The sequence below is a fragment of the Lepus europaeus genome, chromosome X, assembly GCF_033115175.1.
Source record: "Lepus europaeus isolate LE1 chromosome X, mLepTim1.pri, whole genome shotgun sequence".
NCBI lineage: Eukaryota > Metazoa > Chordata > Mammalia > Lagomorpha > Leporidae > Lepus > Lepus europaeus.
Genome location: NC_084850.1, coordinates 116,803,376 through 116,828,493, shown reverse-complemented (window position 1 = coordinate 116,828,493; position 25,118 = coordinate 116,803,376). Strand labels below are relative to the sequence as shown.

General features: G+C 37.9%; 1 protein-coding gene across 9 annotated transcripts in view; it reads right to left on the bottom strand.

The window, feature by feature from the left end:
* Positions 1–25,118, bottom strand: part of DMD (dystrophin) — a 2,142,101-nt gene that overhangs the window by 547,098 nt on the left and 1,569,885 nt on the right. For all 9 annotated transcript variants that reach the window (XM_062183372.1, XM_062183374.1, XM_062183379.1 and 6 more), the window contains one exon: positions 8,891–9,045. In XM_062183372.1, coding sequence (XP_062039356.1) covers positions 8,891–9,045 — 155 coding nt within the window. The remainder of the gene's footprint in view (positions 1–8,890; positions 9,046–25,118) is intronic.

Genomic DNA, 25,118 nt, shown 5'->3' with positions numbered 1-25,118 from the left:
CAGGGAAGCAAATCTTCATGTGTTAAATTTTTGGAAATAATCCAAAGCCATTTTGTGCCCAACATCTGATTAATCATTTCATTCCACTCACAATTATTGAGAACAATTATTGAGCAAACACAAGGTGTGGCTATAAAATAATACAACAGTCTGCTGATAATCATAAAATAGTTTCCCATGTGGTTCCAGAACAGAAACTCTAAAAATGTTTTGAGAAAGGAAATCATTAGCGAATAGAGAAATGTAAGACTCTTACGAAGTTCTCACGCCTGTTCCTCTCCTAAGTAGTCAAACAAACATTTACAGTGGTTATTTGTTTTCCTTACAGAGGTTATTTGTTTTCCCTCGCTGAAAAAAAACAAAACAAACATGTTTTCCTTATTTATTTTTCCTTCCAGAAAAATTGAAGTATACTTTTGGGAATAGATCATATATGTAAATATCATCCATCAGGTCTGAGGAGAAAAAAAAGCACTGAGCCCAAAGAGAAGCAAGAACTATCATTTTTAAGGCCAAGAACTCTTGGGCTGGTATGAAGGGCAAATGAGCGTGGAGACTCAGTGATGACTGAAAGCATTGAGAGAAGCTGTACACGATCTGCAGCACAGAAGACGAAAGGGCTTTTGTATGAGGTGACGCTTACACAGATGAAGAAAAGGGGTCCTTTCTACAGCAATTTTTAGGGGAGATTCATGGAACTGGGATGCCTGCTTAATACATGTGTCAACAGATGGGGAAAGACAGAGGAAAGGAAAGATAGAAGGTCATCTTTAGACTTCCAGCTTTAGAGACAATTCAGTTAGGCAATTAAACAATACTGAAAACACAGGAACTCTAACATTGTTTCAGACAGGGATAACACATCCTGCTTTAGATATTCTGGAACCTGTAGGACATGCAGGCAGAGATGTATGGCAGGTGGCTCAAAGCAGAGCTTCGGACATGAGGAGAAAGGTGAAAGATGCAGGACAAGACTCAGGAGTGTTACTGGTAGTTGACGTCAACAGACAAAGCTACTTGAAATATGTAGAGAAAAAAGTGGGTTAAGAGTGGGATCCCAACATTCAAGGATGTATACAGGGAAAAAAAGATACACTGATCACTATTACAAATCTCAAATTTCTATCTTGAGCAACCACCTTGGGCCATTTTCTAGAACTTAAGGTCTGTATATCCAGATATTTACTCCACATATCCACCTGGACGAATAACTGAAATTTCAAATGTAATGCAGTCCCATCTTTCTCCTGGTATCTTGCCCTTGGATACATCTGCCTCCCTCTAAGTAAGTAGCCCATCTTCCAGTTGCTCAGGTTAAGAACTCTGGAGTCTTCCTTGACTCCTGTCTTTTTCTCACAACTAAATTCAACCCATTAAGAAACCTCGTGGGCTGTGTTGTCCATTTATAAGAGAATGTAACCACTTCTCACTACATTCACCTCTCCCATTCCGATCTCAGATATAGTCAGCTCTTGACAGGATCATCCCAACAGGTTTCTAATGATCTCATTATTTCCCTTTAGGATATTGAAATAGAGAAGTCAGATAAATGAAAACATGGCACTCCTCTGCTCAAAACCCTCCAATGACTCCCACCTAACCCTAACCCCAACCCCTAAACCCTAACCACTAAAATCCTTAGGATCTCGCTGGATTCATTGTCTGCTACCCTCTTGCCCACTTGATCCATTCCTGCCACACCGATATCATTAGGGCTCCTCCAATATACCAACTATGCTCTCTCCTCAGTGTCACTTAATAGGACACTCCTGGAATGCTTCGCTTCCAATTATCCTCATGGTTCATATCCCCAGGGCATTTACACTTCGCTTAAATGTTACCCTTTCAGAGAGACCTTTCTTTACCATCCATTTTAAATGGCAGCGCTTTGCTTCCACACACCTCACCCCCACACACTCTACTTGGTTCCCTCTTTAGTTTCCACATTTGCACTTATCTCCATCTGACATATCACATTTTAAAAAAAATTTGGTGCAGCGCGCCGTCTGTAGTGGCCATTTGGGGGGTGAACTAATGGAAGGAAGACCTCTCTCTCTCTCTCTATCTCTCTCTCTCTCTCACCATCTAACTCTGCCTGTCAAAAAAATTAAATAAAATAAAATTAAAAATCGATCTTGGAAAAGAAATCTATCAAGGTCTCTCTCCCACTTCTCCTTCCTATAATATAAAAACTTCACGAGGGTAGGGATTTTCACCGTTGTAGATCTGGTACCAAGAACTGAGCCTACCTAGTGAATAATGAGCACAGAAACATGTAATAAGTGAGTGAATTAATTCTTATAATGTCAATAACTGATGACACTTATTGAGCTGTTACTATGTGGCAGGTATTTTGCTAAGGATTTCATATTTATTATATGATTAGAAAAAGAGGAGAGCTGTAAGATAACGCTGGGAAACCAAAGAAAGGAAAGTTTCAACAGCATAGTTGTTAGATGGAATCAAGCAGATGGATAAATAAAATATGGCAATTAGTTATTACAATATCACTGTTGATCTTATTGAGTCCTTGTTTCCCATAAAGTGGTGGGGCTAGGAAATTAAGGTTGGACTGAGTCAAAGTACAACCAGGAACTGAATAACAGTTGGATAGTAAGGAGAAACCATGCATAGCTTGGAGAGAAGAGATATTCCTTTAGGAAGGGAAGTTCTTTTAGGAAGAAGGGGATCTGAATATGCAGATTGGTTGACAGGGAAGTACAACAAGAAGGAAGAACTTGAAGGTTCCAGAGGAAACAAGCAGAATAAAAACCAGAAGAACATTTCAGCGAACGTAAGAGAGACCCAGTGTGCAGCTACTCTGTTACTCGAGCTGTGTACATCACAGGGCTCAATGTTATTTTTTTCCTTCTCTTGTTTCTTTAAAGTGAAGAGGAGGAGAAAGGACCAAGGAATAGAAAAGCAAATGGTGATTTTCAAGTGCTTTCAATGAGTGTTGCCAAAGAGAAATGAGGCAATAATTTTTTTTTCAGATTATTAACTATTAAATGGGATCATTAAATTATTAGGAAGGACAGATGGATTCTGAAGTACATGTTATATATATGTATATGCCTAATATTTCTTTGAACTCAGGAGTGATTTTCTAGTACTTAGGAGCTTAGGAATGTAACTTCCAGCCATGTTGAACCCTCTGCTGCCAGCAGCATTCCCTCTACTTGATGAGCTTGCACCTGGCTGGTTGGTAGTAGTGAAAGCTCTCACATAGCTACAGACAATTCAGAGTGAATGCTCATTTCTTGTTTAAAGAGTGATCCTGGAATAGAAATAAGGAAATGAAATCTCATGACAGTGTCATCATAAAGTCATCAGCCAGATGGCAGTCCTTGAAATATAATCCTCAGAGGCTTCTCACAATAATTTGTAATATCACAGCCAATATTATCTTATTCACGAATTCATATCTATTCACAGGGACTGAGGAGAAAGAAATGAACTTGCAGAGGTTCTCACTTCTGGACTTTATATGCTAACATGGGCTCTATAAGGAATAGGATCAGTAAATAACTCTTTTTTCATAGGTCATAATGATGATTTATGTTCTGATCCAACTCTAAATCACAGAATTTAGTTAACAAGCCTCCATCTTTTCATGATGAGTGGATTAATTCCTTTTAAGCACAAATGGCTATTTATATCTTGTGTTTAAAAATAGTAAATTTAAAAAGTTCCTATCAAAAGTGTGAAAAATGAAAACTCATCAATCCATTTATAAAGTTAAACATTAAAACACAAAACATTAGTTTGATTTTTTTTGATTATGTCTTGAAACTACAACCTGCCAGAGTGTGATATCACAGTAAAGTTTTTTCAAGTTACATTTTTATAACTTAACATTCAAGCATTTAAACTTAAATTGGAAATGTTATTGCTTTAAATAGACTTCCAAATATACAAAAATGTTGCATAGATTTATACATATATTGGAAGATTCAGTGCAGGCAATAATTAGTGTTCAGCAGTATAACAGAGTGTCATGAGTTGTGAGAAAGGATCAAGTCGGAATGCTTTCTACAGAGTCTCTCTTACCTAAAAGGTCATGGTCAAAATTTTTTTCAGACATGAGTCTCTTTTTCTCCATAATTCAAAGTCAATATTATTAAACTTGCCTTTTAAAAATGAGTTTATAAGATTAACTACAAAAGTGAAGGGACCATCCATCCTGCTGTAAAAAATAAATAAGTAGAAGAAATAGGGTCAAAACAAAGAAATGCAATTGTATGAACCACTGTGTAAAGAAAATACTTTTTATATATAAAATGCAGCAATACCTTTTTGAAGCAATACAGTCTATAATTATTATAAATGAGCCTTAAGCTTTCAAGTGAACACAGACAAAGCTGATCCAGAGCAGGACTGTCAATGAAACTTCCTGTGATGATAGAAATGTTTCACTTTGAACTATCAAACCACATAGCCACTATTTACATGTCACTATTACACACTTCAAAGGTGGCTAATAGATGGAGAAACTGAATTTTTACTTTAATTATACTTAATGTAAACTCAAATAGCAGACTTTATTGCTGGTCCAGGTATTACACAAACAGATCAAAAAGTGAAAGATCACATGGAGGGTTCTTTTACTGTTTATGAGAGTGGAGAATAAGAGAAGCTGTAGACAAACTAGGATCCTGCTTGGTCTGTACAGTAGACACACATAACACACATAGAACGTGGGTGCCAGAGGAAAGTATCATTAACCAATAGAGAATCCAATTTTCCTCCTGGTCTCTCACTCTGGCCAGAGGAACTATCAAGCCCAAATGGCCCAGCGGTAATATAATCTTACTCCACCACTCCATTATGTGACAGGTATTTCTTTAGGGAACATAATGTAACCCAGCCTACAGGATGTTAGATTGTCATTTTATTTTATCCACATCCTTTGTGTGACACGTTCTCTGCTGGCTGGCTCGGCCCCAATTCCTAGGCACCAGAGATGATTATGTTGTGTTCTGGCTCACAAGCTCCTGAGGAAGTCACTGCTTTCCTAATAAAAGCACTGTCCTTCTCCTTCCTACTGGAAGGTACAGTTCTGAGGGAAATGCTAAGAGGAATGTGTCATTTCAGGGCTGACATTGCTGGGCCACTGTCCACCACTGAACTTCTCACTGTGTGAGAAAAACAGACCCCTGTTTGATAAGCTACTGTAAGGTGTTCTACTACTGGAAAATAAAAAGCAATCCTAACATACATAGCTTTGCTTTCTATGTTGAATTATTGACATACTGGGACAACATAGTGCATTTGTTCACTTGTCTAGTGAATCAAAAAATGTCTTGAGAGTATTTATTATACTCCAATCTAAGGACTCAGGATTTTGATTGTGGACAAGCCCCACCTATGCCACACACCCTTACAGAACCTACGTTCTTGAAGTAAACAAAGACCAGCCAACACTTACATAAGCCCTGTGTCACAGTCTGGAATCTGGGGTTTGGTAGTTAGGGAAGTCTTCCTGGAGGAATCAGCACTTACACTGAGACCTGGATAATGAATAAAACTTGAGAAAGCAAAGAAGAGGGAATAATATATACCAGGTCAGTGGATACAGAGAAGTCAGAACGTAGCTGAGGGGAAATTAAAACAGCTCAATGTGACTTAACTATGTGTGAGGAAGTAGATGTGTGGGATTCAGGGAGAATAGGAAATCAGACTAGAGTTGCAAGGAGAGGCCGAATCATGCAAGGCATTAGAGCCATTTAAAAGAGTGGATTGTCTAAAAAGCAATGGATAAGCTACTAATGGCTTTAAAAATGGGAGGAGGGTGAGCTACACGAACACACTTTATTTAGAATGATCCTTCTGATATGTAGAAAACGAGTGCAAAGTAGGAACGCTCTAAGTAGGGAAACCGATTAGATGTCCAATGTGGTTACTTAGGAAGCTATGAGAGTCAAGGAGCAGGGAGGAAGAGAAGTAACTAGATTCTCAAGCCGTTTAGGCAATAAATGGCTTTGTGATTGCTTAGCTCTAAGAGTGATAGAAAGTCAAGCATGACTCTGAGTTTTCCAAATCCAACAAGTGGATGGGGTATGGTAAGTTCAATGGAGACCATAGGAAGAGAAGTCAGTTGCATTTCAACCAGAAGGTTGGAAAAGGGCAAAGATGAGCTCAGCTTTGAACCTATTCCAGTTGACATTCCTGTAGAACTTTAAAATGGAAAGAAAGCAGCAACATATAGATGCCTAAATCGGAAAAGACCACTCGCACCTGGAAATACAGATGGGTGGTCATCAAGAGCTGGATCTACACAAGGGGACGGACTTGTGCGAAGAGTATGTTTTTAGTGAGAAAACAACTCGGAAGAACTTTGCAGGAGAGAATCAAAGGTGGCTTGGTGAACTGAACATCATATATGGGCCAATTAAAAATCTGTTATCCTCTCAATTTCTAAATCTATTCACTGTAAAAGTAACTACATACTTTCCTTACTTGACCGATTTTTTAGGGATCAAGCAAAAAAATAAATAAATAAATAAACTGGAAGTCCTTCCCCCTGAAGAATCTAAAGACCTTATCACAGTGATCAAAAGACCTGAGAGAGTTGCTTGGGGCATCAAAGAAAGTGGAAATACGGAGAGAGGGATTTGCCAGAAATAACAGTGTAGATACAGATGAGTCCACTAAGCACTAATTTTGTAGCAGGAATAAGCTATCTTTTTGGCCCTCTCTTTTAAAAAAAATATTTATTGTTATTTATTTGAAAGAGAGAGATTTTCCACCTGCCAATTCACTTTCCAAATGACACCACAGATGGGACTAAGCAAGGCCCAAACCAGGAACCCAACCCTGGTCTCTCTCATAGGTGCCAAGGACCCAAGTATTTGAGTCATCATTTGCTGCCTCCCAGGGTGCACATTAGAAGGAAGTTGAATTTGGAAGTGCAGCTGTGACTTGAATCCAGATACTCTGAAATGGTATGTGGGTGTCTCAAGTGGGGTCGTTAAACTGCTTCACTTCTTGGTTCCTTTTCACTTTATACTCCCTCAACTTGCCAAATTAACCTCTGATCTTTTTTTAAAGAGATTTTAAAATTTATTTGAAAGGCAGAGCTACAGAGACAGAGACAGAGAGACAGAGACAGAGAGAGAGAGACAGAGAGAGAGGAGCTTCTATCTGCTGCTGTACTCCCCAAATGGTCACAACAGTTGGGTCTGGATTAAGCCAACACAAGGAGCCTGGAACTCCATCTGAGTCTCCCACATGTGTGATAGGGACACAAGCACTTGAGCCATCTTTGCTGCTTTCCCAGGCACATTAGCAGGGAGCTGGATCAGAAGTAGAAGCAGGCAGGACTAGAACCAGCACTCCTACAGATGGCAGTATCACAGGCAGGGGCTTGACCCACTGAGCCATAATGCTGGCCCTAGTCTCTGATCTTAATTTGCATTCCCAAAGAGAGACTCCTCTTTGAGAAGCAAGTATTTCTCACTGAAATCTAATGACTGAGTCTCTGACACTCTGACATGAATTTCATATGTATAATTATTCCCAAACCTAATCTAGTCTTGTTTAACAGAACAGGTATCAGAGATGTATTTGGAGAAGAAAGTTCAAACCTTGCCACTGAGAGAAGGCAGTAACTATTATTACTTTTTCTCCAAGTATCAGTCCCCTATTCAAGCTCACCTTTCCCACACCAGGATCCTTTTGATAGGTTCCCAAATACAACTCCCTGACTTCAGGTTCAACCTTCTTTATCACAGTCATCTGAACCTCCTATCTTAAATTCAGGACTTGAACAGCTCTGCTCTTCAGGGTCACCAGCTCCATCAAGATTCACAGGAGTTTTCACCCTTCAATCTCTAGTTCAGTTTCAAGATTTACTTGGTTTCTTAATTCCCATATATCAAAGGCTCATTACTCCTAAGACTTAAGACTTTCGGCTCTTAAAGTCTATTTTTTCCTTCAACTGTGGTCATTTCTTGTTAATCAAGTCTACATTACTGACATTTTCAGTCATTTGTGTCATTTTCTGGAACTCACTTTTTGCTATGGTCTTTCCCATCCCTGCACAGGTATTATTTTTACCTCTGTTTTCTGACACAACTCAAAATAAATATTCAGTGATCCTTAACTTGCCACAGCATGGAAAAAGCAATGTTACATTTGCAAACTGGGGAGGTCATCTTTAACAAATATTTACCAGCATCCAATCATATCACATGACTTAGAACCTGGGGACGCATTAAATAAGAAAGATACAGTCTCTGCAGACAAGAAGTTTACACTAATTTGGAGGGCAAATATTAAGCCATTAGTTACATAACTCATGTTTTTAATTCTAATAAGTGCTAACGGAATTAAGAGCATGGATAACAAGGAAATTGAACCTGGTTTGAGAGGGTAGTATCTCTAAGAGCTTCTAATTTCCATAGAGAAGTAAATAGGAAAGGCTGTTTTGAGTCATTAACATACATGGACTTTTCCTTTGGGTGTGGGCAGTAAGATACAATGGTGACACCATGGATAGCTCTAACTCCATCATGAAATGCAAAGCGAGTTCTTTGTCAGATCAAGGTGAGGGCAGAATGGGACAGAAAAATATTTCTTTGGATAGATCTCTCAAAGAAGACTGATAAATGGCTACTCCAGATACAAATCCATCTTTTTTTTCTTTCTTTAATATCTTGTCACTGCCTTTTTAACTGTGGGCAAGTCATTTAATCTCACCATACCTCAGGTTCTTCACATCTAAAATAAGAGACTGAGCCAAATCTTCAAGCTTAGTTGAAATGTGTCATTTCGTATCTTCACAAGCCCCAGTTAAGCAGGACTGGGAAAACAAACCTGAACTGTCCATGCAACATCACCACCATATCATTGCAGTCAGTAACACTTTGAGAAATGATGTAGTCCATACCTTTTATGAATGCTTCCCCAGGAGGCATTGATGTTCTCTGTTATCATGTGTACTTTCCTGGTATCATCTGCAGAATAATCTCTCAGAAGTTTCAGTGCCAAGTCATTTGCCACATCTACATTTATCTGCCACTGGCGGAGGTCTTTGGCCAATTGCTATAAATGCATAAGGGAAAGAAAATGAGTATTAGTTTGTTTTCTAAAGTCTGTAGAGCTTCTTAAAATGCTTTGTACATAGCTTCTGAATTTTTACGTCAGAACTTGCCTACACAATTGTTTCTAAGCCACCATGTGATTTTAGTTAATCATGACAACATAAGCTAACTCACTTTTCATGGCCAAATATTTCAAAAGTAGCGTCTTAAGCAATACAAATTTAAGGTATTTCAATTCATAGCAATTAATTAGAAGTTAAGTGGGTTTCATAGTTTTATCATAGGAAAACTATAAAAATAAGCTCCTATGTAATTTTTGAGTGTGTGACATAATAAAATGGGAACAGTAAAAAAAATTTGCATGCATTTCTGTCTCTCCTCATTAACTTGTTGAATTGTTTATGTAATTAGTGCCATCTACTGGCATTCAACTAAACTTGCATATAGGAAATATTGAAAAACTGTGATGCTATTCTATATAAGAACTTTTTTTGAAGGCTCATAATACTTTAAAATATCCTATTTTAAAATTAGAATAAGAGTTAAGATAAAAGTCTCTTGCTAAACCAAATCACCAATGTAGTCTTCAGCAACCGGTAGTTATCCAACTAGCCCTTTTTATCACTTAAAACAGGTTTCAATGAAAAAGGCAACCAATGATAGATTTATCTGCAAGAATATTAACATAAAATTTCTCTTAAATACTTCTGCAAATGCATGGAGGAAGTGCCAATGCATTAACTTGTTGAGATCATAATATCAAATCCAACATAGTAGGCTCAGCCATTGACAAAGGAGTAAGAACAGATTTCATTCAAGAGAAAAGAGTATGATGATTTTATAAAGAAAAGGAAAACAGTTAACTTTCACATATGTAAAGAAAATGGAGTATTAAGTCAGCACAGTACAATGCAACACAAATTAAACTAACATAAAACAAAACCCAAAGCTGGAAAGACTGGTACAATTAGCACACTCATGTCCTGCTAGTTTCTATTAGAATAATTTGGCAATCAATATCAATTGACATACAAAGGCTTATTCCCATTTAGCCAGTAATCTCACTTTTCACACTTTATCCTAATAAAATATTAAAAAGATGATAAATACAGGAATAAAAATCCTCATTAGCCAAAATGGCCAAAAATGAGTAGCAACTTCAATATTTAATGAGAAGACATTAAAATAGGATAATACATTAACCCAATGGCCTAATATGTAGTAAATGTGCACAGTAGTCATTGTAAAATCAGTTCTCTTGTGCAAAAAACCCTCACATTTTTTGATTAATTTAGAATTTAAAAAACAAAAAGTTTGAGATGGTGATACACTGCAGTCGCATATACTTCTTATCCCACTTCCCCTTAACAACTCATATTCATATATTTGTCACAATGTACCACACCTAGCTTATCCTATTTATTTCGGTCCAAACTCCTTCTATGCCTTCTACCCATCTCAGCCTCTAGTAATCAACATTTTATGTTGAGATTGAGTTGTTTTTTAATTTTAGCTCCCACATATGAGGGAGAACTTGTAGTAATTATCTTTCTGTGTCTGGCTTATTTCATTCAACATGGTCTCCAGTCGCATTCATCTTCTACAAATGACAGGATTTCATTTTTGTTTTCTCACTGCGTAGTATTGTGCTGAGTATATATTCCACATATTCTTTATCCATTCATCTGATGCTGGTCATGTTGGCTGATTACATATTTTGATTATTGTGTTAACAGTGCTGCTCTAATCATGGTGCAGCAGGTATTACTTTGATACAATGAGCTTATATCTTTGGATGTATATGCAGCAGTGAGGTTGCTGGATCATATGATAGTTCCATCTCTAGTCTTTTTATTTTTGTAATATCCACACTATTTCCCAGTTTCTACACTATTTACATGCCCAACAACAGTGTGTAAGAGTTCCCCCTTCTACACTTCTTCACCAGCAGTTGTTGCTCCTTGTCTTGTTGATAATAGCCATTCTGACAGTGGTGAGGTGATACCTCATTGTGGTTTTGATTTGCATGTCCCTAATGATCAGTGCTATCTAGTGTGTTTTTTTTTTCTTTTCATGTATTTGTTGGCTAGTTGCATTTCTTCTTTTTGAGAACTATTTGGATCCTTTGCCCATTTCTTTACTGGATTAGCTTTTTTTTTTTATTGTTGAGGTTTTTGAGTTGCTGCTATATTCTGGATATTAATCTTTTTTTGTTGTATAAGTAGCTTGCAAATATGTTCTCCTTCAAATTCACAATTTTTTTAACTTTTATTTAATAAATATAAATTTTCAAAGTACAACTTTTGGATTATAGCAGCTTTTCCCCCCCATAGCCTCCCTCCCACCCACAACCATCCCATCTCCTGCTCCCTCTCCCATCCCATTCACATTAAGATTCATTTTCAATTATCTTTATATACAGAAGATCAATTTAGTATATACTAAGTAAAGATTTCAACAGTTTGCACCCACACAGATACACAGAGTATAAAGTACTGTTTGAGTACTAGTTATACTGTTAATTCACATAGTACAATACATTAAGGACAGAGATCCTACACGGGGAATAAGTACACAGTGACTCCTGTTGTTGCAAATCCACATTTTAACAATACCATACTTAAAAAAATTATTTGAGAGTTAGAGTGAGGGAGAGGGAGAGGGAAAAGGAAAGAGGGAGACCTATCTTCCATTTGCTGGTTCACTCCAAATGCCTGCAACTGTTGTGGTTGGACTGGGCCTGAAGACAGGTGCCTGGAAATCAATCCAGGTCTCCCCCGTGGTTGGCAGGAACCCAACTACTTGATTCATCACTGCTACCTTCCAGGATCTGGAGTCAGGAGCTGGAGCTGGGTAGCAAACCCAGGCATTCTGATATGGGACTACGGCATCCTAATCAGCATCTTAACCACTAGGGCAAATACCCACCCTGTACTGTGTTTTTTAGCTCATTAAGATTTTATAGCTGGGGCCAGTGCTGTGGCACAGTGGGTTAACACCCTGGCCTAAAGCACTGGCATCCCATATGGACGCCGGTACGAGACCCGGCTGCTCCGCTTCCAATCCAGCTCTCTGCTATGGCCTGGGAAAGCAGTGGAAGATGGCCCAAGTCCTTGGGGCCCTGCACCCGTGTGGGAGACCTGGAAGAAGCTCCTGGCTCTTGGCTTTGGATTGGCACAGCTCCAGCCGTTGCAGTCAATTGGGGAGTGAACCATTGGATGGAAGATATCTCTCTCTCTGCCTCTCCTCTCTCTGTGTAACTCTGACTTCAAATAAATAAATCTTAAAAAAAAAAAAAAGAATTTATAGCCATGAACTGGAAGGGCAACAAAAAAATAAAAAGTTGATGTTTCTGAAAAAATGAATCATTTTTATTTTAATATTGGTTATTTTGTGTTAGTGTGATTGTTTATATAGCAAAAATCAACAACCAGTATTCTAGTATAGTTTCAATGTGTTTGATGGTATTCTTATTTCTTAGAAATGTAGTAATCTGCATATAATGTGGCATTTCTTAGTTAACTAGAACATTCTATTCTAGAGTCAAACTAAATAACAGCATTTACTGCACACAGCAAATGGCATATTCCCAAACTATTATCAAGAAGCTAAAGCCTTTGATGTTAAGTTCTGCTATAGGAGAGGAGAGAGGCAGAGTCTACCAGCACTGAGCACAGTTGCTGCTACTGCAAGCAATTAAAATTTATCCTTGTTTATGGAATACTTGCCTTTTCTTCAATAATCCCCTTTATCAAGCACTGTTGCTGCTGCTTTATTACTTTTCTGATCCCTATATTATTCAAAAACCTTTCTTTGAGGGGCGGAGGTTGACATTTGGCCTAGTGGTTAAGATGCTGCATGAGAGGCCATATCTCATATTGGAGTGCCTGGGTGTGTCCTGGCTAGTCTGCTTCCAATTCAGCTTCCTGCTAATGTGCGCCCAGGGAGGCAGGAGGTAATGAACCAAGTAATTGGGTCCCTGCCACCCATATAAGAGACTCAGATTGAATCCCTGCTCTTAGGACATTTGGAAATAGAACCAATGGATTGGAAGATTCTCTCTCTCTCTCTCTCTCTTTCAAACATATTAGTAAATAAAACTTCAAGCAAAGAAAAAGATCAATTCACATCGTGATGAATTGGAAAAAAGAGAAAATAGAGTCTTCCAATGGTTCCACAAGTTCATGCATATGTTCAAACATATCAAGTTGTATGCATTAAATATGTAATTTTGATATATCAATTACACTTCAATCAAGCTGTTAAAACTTTTTAAGATGCAGAATAGGCCAATGATTCTAAAAATAATCTACAGATCATTTTAAAAACTAAAAATGTAAGTTGCCAATATGCTTGAATTTTCCAAAATCTCTGAATAGTAAGCTAGAGTTAAATTAGCAAATTCATAATAAAAAGAGGTGTAATAGGACCTGCTTCCCACACATGTGTGCTCCCCATTAATCTCTTCCTCTCTTGCCCTCTCCCCTCAGTCCGGCTTCCCTCACCCAAAAATAAACCTCTCCCTTAAAAAAAAAAAAAAAAAAGAGCTGAAAGAGGGAGGCTTGACTTCCAATCAGAGCTTCTCAAGGTTTTTTAATGGTTGAAAGGCAAATATGCACATGCCATATAGTTACTCCAAAGTTGTATTCATAACGAAAGTTCAGATTTTTATACCTAAGGAAATCCTGACTGAGAGATTACCCTCACTGAATACTGCCCAGGTTTTGTGAGGATGTAGGATTAAACAGAAAAACTCCCACTGACCTTGACTAACACTGAGAGCACTAAGACCCTTATCTACAAGCACAAAGGTTCTAAATCACAGCTTTCTTTTCTCCCTTCTCAGACATTCACAACAGACTGGTTTCCCTGCCTCCTAAGGTAATACCCTGACCACCTCAGCTTTACACAAGTGTCATTGGTCCTAGGAACCATGACCTTGACCAGCTTTGCCTACCGCTGTGAAATGTACTACTGGGCTAACTCCAGACCTCAGAAGGGGTGTAAATTTAAAAATACAATAGACTTCACAGCACTTTTTTCTTTCTGAATTCCATTTACAAAGGTGTAGACTATAGGAAATTGCTTGTGTGGTGATCACAGTGTGTGAAGACATTTAAAATACTTCAAGGATGAGCACACAACAACACGACTTTGTGAGGTATACGCATGGGTATTTTCTATGAAGAATATAAAACACTAAATCCCATAAATATTGTGTCCTTAACCAGCAAAGACATAGTTCATATTCAAACCTAATATGATGCTGCTGCAAGAATTGCTTGGTATTCATACACAATATTTTAGGCAGAGAACCTCAAGTAATCTTGAGAATTTTGAGTATTATTTTTTTCTATTTTAATGTTTGATTTCTCTCTCCCTGTCTCAATTAGTAAGAAGTCTTCTTAGGGATACTGGCCCTACGTGGGAAGAAACAGGATATGAAGAGGAAGAGTAGCTGAAAGTCTGGGCAACAGAGTGAGTCTGCGGGGTGTGAGTGCTGCATCCATCACTTAGCAGGTGAGTGGCAAATGGGAAAGTGAATTATTTTCTCCACACCTCCGTATCCTTTGTTACATTGGAATATTAACAGTATTTATCTCCACAGGTGATTATGAAGGTTAACTTAGGAAACTCTGGGGAAACACAAAGGTATCTGGCATAGCCAAGGCATTAAATAGCAGCTAGACCACCACCATCATCATTGTCATCGTCATCGCTACTGCTGATGCTACTACTACTGCTTTTAATGAATCACAATATATTCACTATGGTCTGAACCCCTATGCAAAGCAAGTGGCTTGCTGTCTTATAGACACTGTCTACACACACAGTAGCTCCAAAAAGCTCCCTTTCACTGGGGAGATAAAAGTGAGCGCATAGACCTATAACGAAAATTTTGAAGTTGAGTATTAAGTTTTCTTATAAAATGTTTTGGGTAGTCACCTGCAAGTGAAACAACTGTTTGCTCCAGATGAATTAGATATTTACATCGTTAATGACTGTCTCAAAGGAGCCTCATGGAAGGCAGTGCAGGACTGAAAAGGCATTGTCCCAGGAGGCCTTCCTTGTCCATTGGCTTGCATTTGATCTTAAGGAAGTCACTGACCTCGTGAATCCCATTTTGTCATCTGTAAAATAGGATAAGGCTACTTTGCCCAGACCATAGGCTTGTCGTGAGGTACCAAAATCAAAAAGCCCGGAAAATTGTACAATAGGATTCTATTATGTTTATGGATGAGAATTCTACATCTTGGATTTCTATCACTGTTTTGGATACTGTGTTTACTTTTACGAACTAAGGACTTCATGAAAAATGGAGCTCTGTGAGCTAACAAGGAGCTTATTAGCTTTTACATTCAGTCTCTGTCCATCTCCTGCTCTACTCAGTGCGGCAGATGGACTAAATCCCGAGAGGGGGGTCAGACTTCCCCAGGAGCTCTTACTAGCTGGCTGCAGCAGGGTTAGGGCAGTGCGTTGTACTGGTGGGGCATAGAATAGCAAGAGGAAGGGTGAAATTACTGATTTTCTCCCCTTCTGTCCATAGTGATCAGTGAGTGCATTTCCCACTGTACCTCCCCCCGTAGTGCCAGGAACTGCTGGGCGGCCCCCACAGTGGTGGATTTAGCACCAGATGGCTCTCTTTTCTGGGCTTTGGTAACAATTTCTGGCTCTCCAGCCTTTGAGGTGGTAACCCAGCAGCTTGCTGAAGCTGCAACATTCTCAATGTCTCACTCTCTCCTGTTGGGTTTCTCAGCTACCCTCTTACCCATGCGATCAGTCCTTTGTATTGAATTCCCTCAGTTGCAAATACTTGGTGTGGTTTTCAGACTGAATACTGACAGCAGAAACTGAAAGAAATCTCACAGCAAATGACCCTGCCTACAATCCCATAGGAGGAACAGAATACATTAAACATAAATTTCATGAACTATCCGACTTCCCACTTCGCATCTTTCTTTCCAGTCTCAGAAGAAGAGGCGACTTTTCTGCTATTGGAAGTTGATTTCGCCATCTGGGCACCCATCTATTCTGGGATCCTCCCTCACATACTCCCTCCCCCTTCATGAGTTCCAACTTCTTGGCTCTCTGCATGGTCCTTCCCCACGATCTTCAAACCGGAATGTCTCTCTCATCTTTAAACGACAACAGCAAAAATCTGCACTCGATCATTTTTTCTCCTTTCACAGTCACACTATATAGAAGGCAAATATTCACTCATTGCCTTAACTTGATCATATTCCTGCCAATCTACAATTCATCAAAATCAGCCTTCTGCCATCACCATTCCATAGAATTGGCCTGACAGAAATCTCCATGGCAAATTGAATTATTGACTCTGTTTCTTTCTATCTCCCTGTACCTGTGTCCTTTGCTATGTAACTTCAAAGTTCCTCTTACAGAAAAAGCAGTTTACATCCCTGCCTTTAACCTTCGGCCATGGGACCTACATTGCCTAATCCTAAAGAGATATGACTTGACGTGACACAAGCAGAGGACTGACATGTGCTGGTTCAGCGCATTTTGCATTTCTCCATCACCTTTAGATAAACAGGTCCCATGCTTTTCTGTTCATCCCAGAAGAGGGATGAGTGACATGTGGGGCAGAGGTACCCTACCCAAGTTGCTAACTCAAGAATGTGCTTTGGGTTGTATGCTCCTGACATGTTGGGGTTGTCTGTTACTGCAGCATTTTTGTGAAGACTAGTTAACTGATCCTCTCACCAATCACCAACACCTGTAGAAGAGTTAGGTTATCATTTATTTGATTTACTTTGCAGCAACTGGTGCTGCTGGCTACTGTTTGCGTGAAGTCTGTCTTTGGCTCCACATCTTCAGGTCTCCTCTGTACTCTGACGGTTCAAATTTGCCTTTTCTTTTTTTTGTCTTTCCCTTAAATATCACTGTTCCCCAAGGTTCAGTCCCTAGCTCAATCTTCTTCTACCTCTGATTGTAAGTTGATCTTTAACTGGAGAGGTGGCAGGGAGCATATCCTCTGAGGAACTGGATCATCATTTTCCCTTATATTTGCATCTTCTGCCCCCAATGGCACTATTGTGATTTGGGTCCCTATAAATACTTGCTCGGATTCTGCACTTATCTTTTTATGGGTACACTTCCTCCACTCTCAAATCAGCCCTTCCAGCTACAGACAAGGCTTAAGCGCTCTTTTTGCAATGCAAATATAACCTCATTATCCCTCTGTTTAAAACCTTTCAAGGGCCAATAGGTGCAAGACAAAGCCCAATCCTCTTTCACCTTTTGTTATCTCCTTTCTTTTGTGCAATTCCATTACTGTCCAAGGAGAACATAGAAGCCCCAGGAGGTTAAGTGACTCGTTCAAGGTAACAAAGCTAGTCAGCCAAAGAGGCATCAAAAAATGGAGATTTCTGGATTCTCAATTAAAGAATATGTGCTTCCATATAAAACAATCCAAGGAAAAGGATTGAATTTATTATAAAAGAACTTTGAAGAATATAAAATAATCTTCTTGATGATTATAGCATGACTGGAAAACTATCTAATATTTTTTTCCAAAGACAGAAAAAGAATATAAATTTGGTTTACTAAAAACATCACTAAACAATTTAGTCCTACATATGAATTAATGTTCTATAAATCCATATCAGGAAAAACAAACAATTCCTTTCTTCCTTGTGTGAATTAAAATGACCTATGCAACCTCTTTATGGATTTACAATAGAAATGTTAAAATATCTGTAAGGAAGCTATTTCAAAAGCAAAGCCTCTCAAGACTCATCTATTAAACCTTTGACATTACCAAACAACTCTGTTTCAGAAGGTAACACTCCATACAGGGGATACGATTTAAGAAAATGGCCCTCATTTTCCAGCTTACTGGAAATGATTAATCTTTTCAATAGCTTTGAGGACTACATACCAAAGTTGTTACTTTTTTGTCCTTTCAACAATGACTACAAGCTGAGAGCAGGCTAGTAAATGTGTTATCGGCCAACCCATTAGAGTTCCATTATTTTCTGTCTTACATGGCTTCATGTAATGAATTTTTATAATTAAACTAATGGCATACAATTTATTTTTCCCACTCTTTACTTTCAGGCCCCATTTCTCTTCCAGCTTCTTTGGAATAAGTTTTATACAAAAAAGAAGGGAGGAGAGTCCTCCAAGTGCTTCATTACCTTAATTTCATTATGACATTTTGGAAAGCATTCTTTTTATTGGGGTTCTCTCTTTAATTTGCTGACTTTATTAAAAGGCTTAAGTGGTGTTGTAATTAACAAATCACACAGCTACCTCTGGCATCTAAGAAAAGACTGGTGGAGAGGGTATAGAAATGGTTGGGTGGAAATAACTCCAGAGAGAATGCCAGAGGACAAATCCCCAGAAAGTAGCATTTTCTCAGTATTTCAAATCCCATGAGCCTGCTTTGGTGGATTGCGTGATTGGTCACAAATACCCAGTGCCTTGTCATGCCCGAGGACTATCCATGGGTCCCCCCTTGAACTCACGGATGGCCATTTCACTGGTTTTGTCTACTTGTCAATTTCAAGCAGGTGGTTTAAAAAAACAGTGCATTATTCACCATGTTCACGCCTCTGTGGTCATGGAAGCATGGAGCAAGAAAGAGCAAGGCTCTTTCATCATCAATGCTTTCCGAGTGACTAAGCTAAGTAGAAGGCCCTTGCCAAACAACAAAGGACCCATTGCATGAGTAAAGGATAAACTTTGTGTTAAGCTTTTAGATTTTGTGGTTGTCACTGTAGCTTAACATAGCCTATCCTGACTGAAATAACTGTTCAGATAGGACCTTGTCTCAAATAGAGTAGCACAATTCTTTTATCTCTAACTAGTCTGGGGCCAAGCCCAGGGATAGGATAAACTAGTATAATGACACATGGTCTTGCTAATAATTGGAAGTCATTCAAATATTGAGGAAATGTTCAGAGCTCCTCTGTCCCTGTTTTTATCACCTAGAGGCAGCATCTTAGGATACATTCTGTGGGACAAAAGCTGCCTATCCTGACCATAAAAGCAAGTAGCTCTTCAGTCATTCTGTGAGAAGCTGCCATCTAGGAAGTTCTTCAAGGCCAGAGCTGTACTTAATTTTCATTTCTACAGTTAATTAGGAGTTTTATAGATAAGATAAACGGAGACTGTTTCTACAGTTGAGTTTATAAGAAATCTATAGTCAGTATCATACAGATACACTTTTCTAACTAGCTTTATTAAGACACAATTCACACACTATTAAATTCATCCACTTAAAGAGCCCCTCAGTGGTTTTTTAGTATATTCATAGAGTTGTACAACCATCACTAAAATCTAATTTGGGAATATGTCCTTCTACCCTAAAAGGAACTCATTTTGTTAACAATCTCATATTGTTAATTTTCATCTTCCCCTGTAGATTCTTGCCCTCTTCCAGCCCTACTGGCCATTTCATATAAAGGAACCCATATAACACATGGTCTTTTCTAAGTGGTTTCTATCAGTTAGCAAAATGTTTCTGAGGCTCATCAATGTTATAGCACCTTTTTGGACTTCATTCCTTTTCATTACTGAGTAATATTCCATTGTTGAATGCACCACATTTGTTATCCATTTATCAGCCAGAAGACATTTAGGTTGCTCACTTTTTGGCTATTTTGAATACTACTACTCTATATATCTAAAAAGAGGTTTTGCGTGTGCATATGTTTTCACTTCTTTTGTGTATATACCTGAGTGAATAATGATTATTTCATGCTAACGCCATATTTAATAGGTTCAAGCACTGCCACATTTTTTTCAAAGTGGTTTCTCCATTTTATATTCCTACCAATAATGTATGAAGGGTTCAATTATCCTACATCCTTGCCAATACTTTTATTTTCTTTTCCATTTTAGTCATTTTAATGGATATGAAGTACTGTATCATTATGGTTCTCATTTGTATTATTATTAATAATGCTGTTAACCATCATTCCATGGGCTTAGGATCATTTGTGCATGTTCACCCATACAATTTTTGTACTCTATACTAACTTTTACAAATAAAAGGAAACATGTGATGTTTATGTTACTCTAAGTGAGACAAACCAGTCTCTATTTGATTCTTATTTATAATTCCTATCTCTGTTGATATTATCAATTTATTAAGACATGCACATGACCTTGTAGGTCCCCCATGAATATCCCAGAGCTTGTCAAAGTCCCCTAGAGACAGTTTATTCCCCTTATCTCCATTTCAAGTTTTTTCCTGACCCATGTTTATCTCAACTAGCATCACAGCCTTAAGAAGCTGCTATGATAAACATTTGTTGGTGATTGAGTCAAACACTCTGGAAGTGCAGCTTTTCCTGGGGAGGTAGGTCTGAGTCAGGTCAAGAGATGACAAGGCCTTGTGTATCCATTTTTCCCCTAGGGAGCTGTAAGACAAACCACACAGTGACAACACTCTGGGAATGAAATGGGTCTTTCTGAGGAACCCCACTCCCCATCTTCTTTCTCTGGTAGCAGCAAGGCTGCTAGTGTTTCCAGCTACCATGGTTAGAAAGGCTGCTGACTTTCAGTTCCATTGTGGAGCTGAGACAAAGTAAAGGGAATAGACAAAGTTAAAAATCCTCAAACCTTGTCGTTCCTACTGAGGTTCAAAAGTTCAGAGACTGTTGTCTCCTTCGGTTAATTTCCAGAGTTCTGAAAAGGTGATTTTAAGAATTTTTGCCAATATTTTCATGCTTTTATGGAGAAATAAATTTATAGAGTTGTCACACTGTATTTCCAAGCATGGAATAAGTTAAATGTGAAAAGAAAACTAGGCAAAGTGTGGTGCAATCAGAGCATAAACTTAGGCATGATGTGATGACTCTGCATTAAATATTTATATACTGTAATAGAGCAGTACCTGGGAAAACTAGCCCATCGCTACCAGGCCTCTATCAGTGACACAAGAAGCACTCTGTATTTTTGAGAAGTTTAATAGCTTCATATATACTGTAAAAGGAAAAGTACTATTATGATATTGATTCTTTTTCCTTAATCACGTGGAAGCTTTCTGGGAGAATAAAAGGGAATAAAGAAAATGTATGGAAAAATGTTAGGCCCTGGCAAGATTTCTGATGATATTTTCTATTAGTATACCAGAAATTCAATCCTCAATCTACTAATGTAGGTCAATTTGCTGATTTAATTTTGTGCAGTTCTAAAAATTAAAATATATCTAAGGTATATTTTATCCATTATAGTACTCATCTTTATAGCATATCTTTATTATCTGATGCCATCTATCCCGTTGTAAATAATTTAAAATGTAAGGCTTTACTTCCATATTTGAAAAAAGAATTTTCCTCATCAGTGTCTTTCCTAATACAATAATTTGAGGTCCTCAAATAGTCACTGTAGTTATTATATGAAGCTAATTCAAAAAAGATCATGGAAGATGGAAGTAAAAGATTAGTCTATTTTGGTACAAAAAATGAAATCCATGCATATAAAAATCATCAAAAACTTTATGAAAAATATGTATTATGGAAAACACTGTGCATGAATTTCAAAAAATTTGCACCAAAATAACCGTATCTTTTAATAATTTTTTCCAAAAACATATTTAATTACTCTTATATAACAAACTGAGGTTTTTAAATTACATGATTACAGTGTATCTATGTTTCAAGTTCCCTAAGGAATGTCTTCAAAACACAGATTTTGCAGCCTTGGAAATGTTTATTTAATAACTTGAAAATTATTGGATTTCTCGCTTCAGATAGTTTTAAGTATTATATAGCCAAATCAGTTAGGCTTAAACAAGATTTCACTTCTCTATTGAATTCATGTACTCTTAGCTCAGCCAAGCACAAAGCAGCTAATACTGTCACATTTGAAAAGCTTTTATGCTGAATTTGACACAAAAGTAATCACAAGGCAGACAAAAAAAAAAAAAAAGGAATTTCTCTTTCAAAGGCTGAAAGGGGAAAAAATTAATGAAAACTCTGGGCAAAAGTCTGGGCAAATCTCTCTTGACATTGGGAAACAAAGTTTAAAATGATCAAGAAATAATTTTTCCAAAGAATCCATTGCCAAGTTTGGGCCAATCTTAGTAGCCTAGGGAACAGGTTGTGAACTCAACCAAGACTCTGCCAAACGAAATAAACCCCACGATGATCACTGCTGGCAGTTTTAGATGCCAATGGCATACTCTTTCTGCCTCTTATGGAAGTTCTCAATGGCATCACGTCTCATAGGATTCAGTCATAGCCTATTGGCAAGGATTTTGATTAGGATGGAAATCTTCAATCCTTTTCCCTAACATCTGTCTTTCTATCTGGAACAAACATTATTGTTGTGCCAGGCCATGGAGAAGAACAAATAAAATCAAGCAGTTAACAAAATCTATACTTTCTAATTTCATGTCTTGTTTCAGAAAGATTAAGGATTATATAGCAAACAAAGAAATGTAAAATACATTATGGACTTATCTTACTGATTTGCTTATTAGTCATTGACACAATAATCCATCTGCACTTTGTTTTCGTACCCAATCCAAATTCCACTATTGCTGTTTTCTTTCCTCCAACCAGGTTTTCAGGAAGGGTTTTTCCTAGAAACCATTTCATATTGGCTTTCTATATTGTCAATGGGGGTTATTACTATTCCATTTTTCTCCACCCTATTTTTTTAATCCAGAGGCAGAGGTTTTCTAAATGTAAAACCAGTGAAGAAATGGTACAAGATGGATCTTAATAAAATGTTAGAAAAAATGAAAAATGACAATTATTAAAAGTTATATAGCAACATTGATAAACATTTATGCAATAATACTACATTTAAAAATTTGCCTATACTATGACAATTAACATACATATAGATAAGAATGGAGACTTGATTATGAATTATTAGCATATCAGGACTGTTGGTGATTTTATGTTAAGGTAGGTGCTCAGTTTATATTTTTTTTTATGATTTATTTTGTGCTTGCAATAATTGGCTGGCTGTGCCCACCACCAAATTTACAACCCAATTACAGTAGCAAATCATAGAACTAAAACAGTTTATATTTTAAGGAAGTCAAACAGCTTTGGTAGTTTTCTTCAAAACCATTCCACAGTTGCTCATTAGTGACAGGTAAGGTGGTCGCCAGTGATGGTGCTGGAAGGCAGTCTGGCTACTATAATCACGTCTCCAACTCTGTAGACATAGCCTGATGATTACCTTATGAGCCTCACAGGTTCCCTTGATAATCTTATGAACATAGACTCAAAGAACCTATGGGACAAGGAGATCCTGGTCAAATCATCCAAGATCTCTGCATGTCCATTTTCACACTTTCTTCCTCAAAGAAAACTGCAGATGATAAGCCACCTATTATCTCTCAGTACAGATAACACATTAGACTTAAAGACCAGATCTCTATTTTATTTGATCTGTAAGTTTTAGAAGAAATAGAAATTGTAGTTCCATCAAAAATGGAATGCAATTTGCAATTCTCGTTTTAGTTTTTCATAGAACACAGTATGAAAACTGTGCCCCAATCCACTGTTCCACTGTCTTCTTTTGTTGTTTAATCAGTAATAGAATTAAAGTTCCTTTTACCATTTCCTCTCATTTGAAGGCACATGGTGTTTTCTTGATTTGTTTTAAATAGATAATAGGTGCAAGAGGAAATCTATGAGGTCATGTACATGAGTAATTGTTAGGCACTCACATCATAACTCAAACTACCTTCCAAAAGGAGTTACTGATCTCTAGCCTTCAGTTTTCTTACCTGCATACTGAGAACAATAGGCGTACTTCATGGAGGATTTTTGAGAGGAGGAAATAAACCAACATATGTAGAGTGAACGCTACACTTTCTGACATATATCAAGCACTCCCTGAATGTTAGTTGTTATTAACATCACAATTACTTTTCATTTTAGAATGCAGCATTTAGGAAATGGATGAGAAAATTACAGCTATGGTTATCTTAATCTTTTTTTTTTTTTTTTTGACAGGCAGAGTGGACAGTGAGAGAGAGACAGAGAGAAAGGTCTTCCTTTGCCGTTGGTTCACCCTCCAATGGCCGCCACGGTAGGCGCGCTGCGGCCGGCGCACCGCGCTGATCCGATGGCAGGAGCCAGGTACTTCTCCTGGTCTCCCATGGGGTGCAGGGCCCAAGCACTTGGGCCATCCTCCACTGTACTCCCTGGCCACAGCAGAGAGCTGGCCTGGAAGAGGGGCAACCGGGACAGGATCGGTGCCCCGACCGGGACTAGAACCCGGTGTGCCGGCGCCACAAGGCGGAGGATTAGCCTATTGAGCCACGGCGCCGGCCGGTTATCTTAATCTGTATTGTGAGTTTACATTGAGTGTGCAGTTATATATATTACTAAATTCCTAAACATGGAACACAAAGAAAAATATTACATTTTCTAGAAAATGGATGAGCCATTTTTATGATGCAGTAACTTGACCACTGAAAAACAATTTTTATTTCAAAAGTTTGAGAAGGATAATAATTCCAAAACAATTCTGTTTTTGTTTTAGGTGTTTATCTATTTGTTTTGGGAATCTAATAATTTTGTTTTCTTCTTTAATATTTTCTTTTGTAGCTTTTTCCTGTCTCTTACTTGAAGTTTCTTGCTTTTCGAAGAGCAATTATACAATAATCATTCTCACCATTACTTTAGGATTCTCTTAGGTTAGGATTGTATCTCATTTTCCAACTTTCAGAATCCTCCTGCCCTTACGAAATTTATTCCTACATGGCTCCTATCACTTCTTCCCCTCATTTAACTCAAGGGTCTAGTCCATATTTTTTATAAATGCTAATTCCTTCTCATCAGTTAACCACTTTGACCCATGGCTAGTGAGATTCACATTATTCTAAATTTATGATGAGCAAACAGAAGGAGGGTAGCACACTGAGTACCTTATAGGTAACAGAGACATCAAGAATAGCCACATGAATTTGATAGTTTACTTAGACCAGAAATTGGGATAATGACAGTTAGAAACTCCTACTTTCATCAATGCTTGTCCATTGGAAACATCATTAATGTTAATTATCTTGTGAAGAAGAAAGTTTTATCCATCTAAAATTTGCCTACAACAGATTCAATGATAAGACTGTAAAAT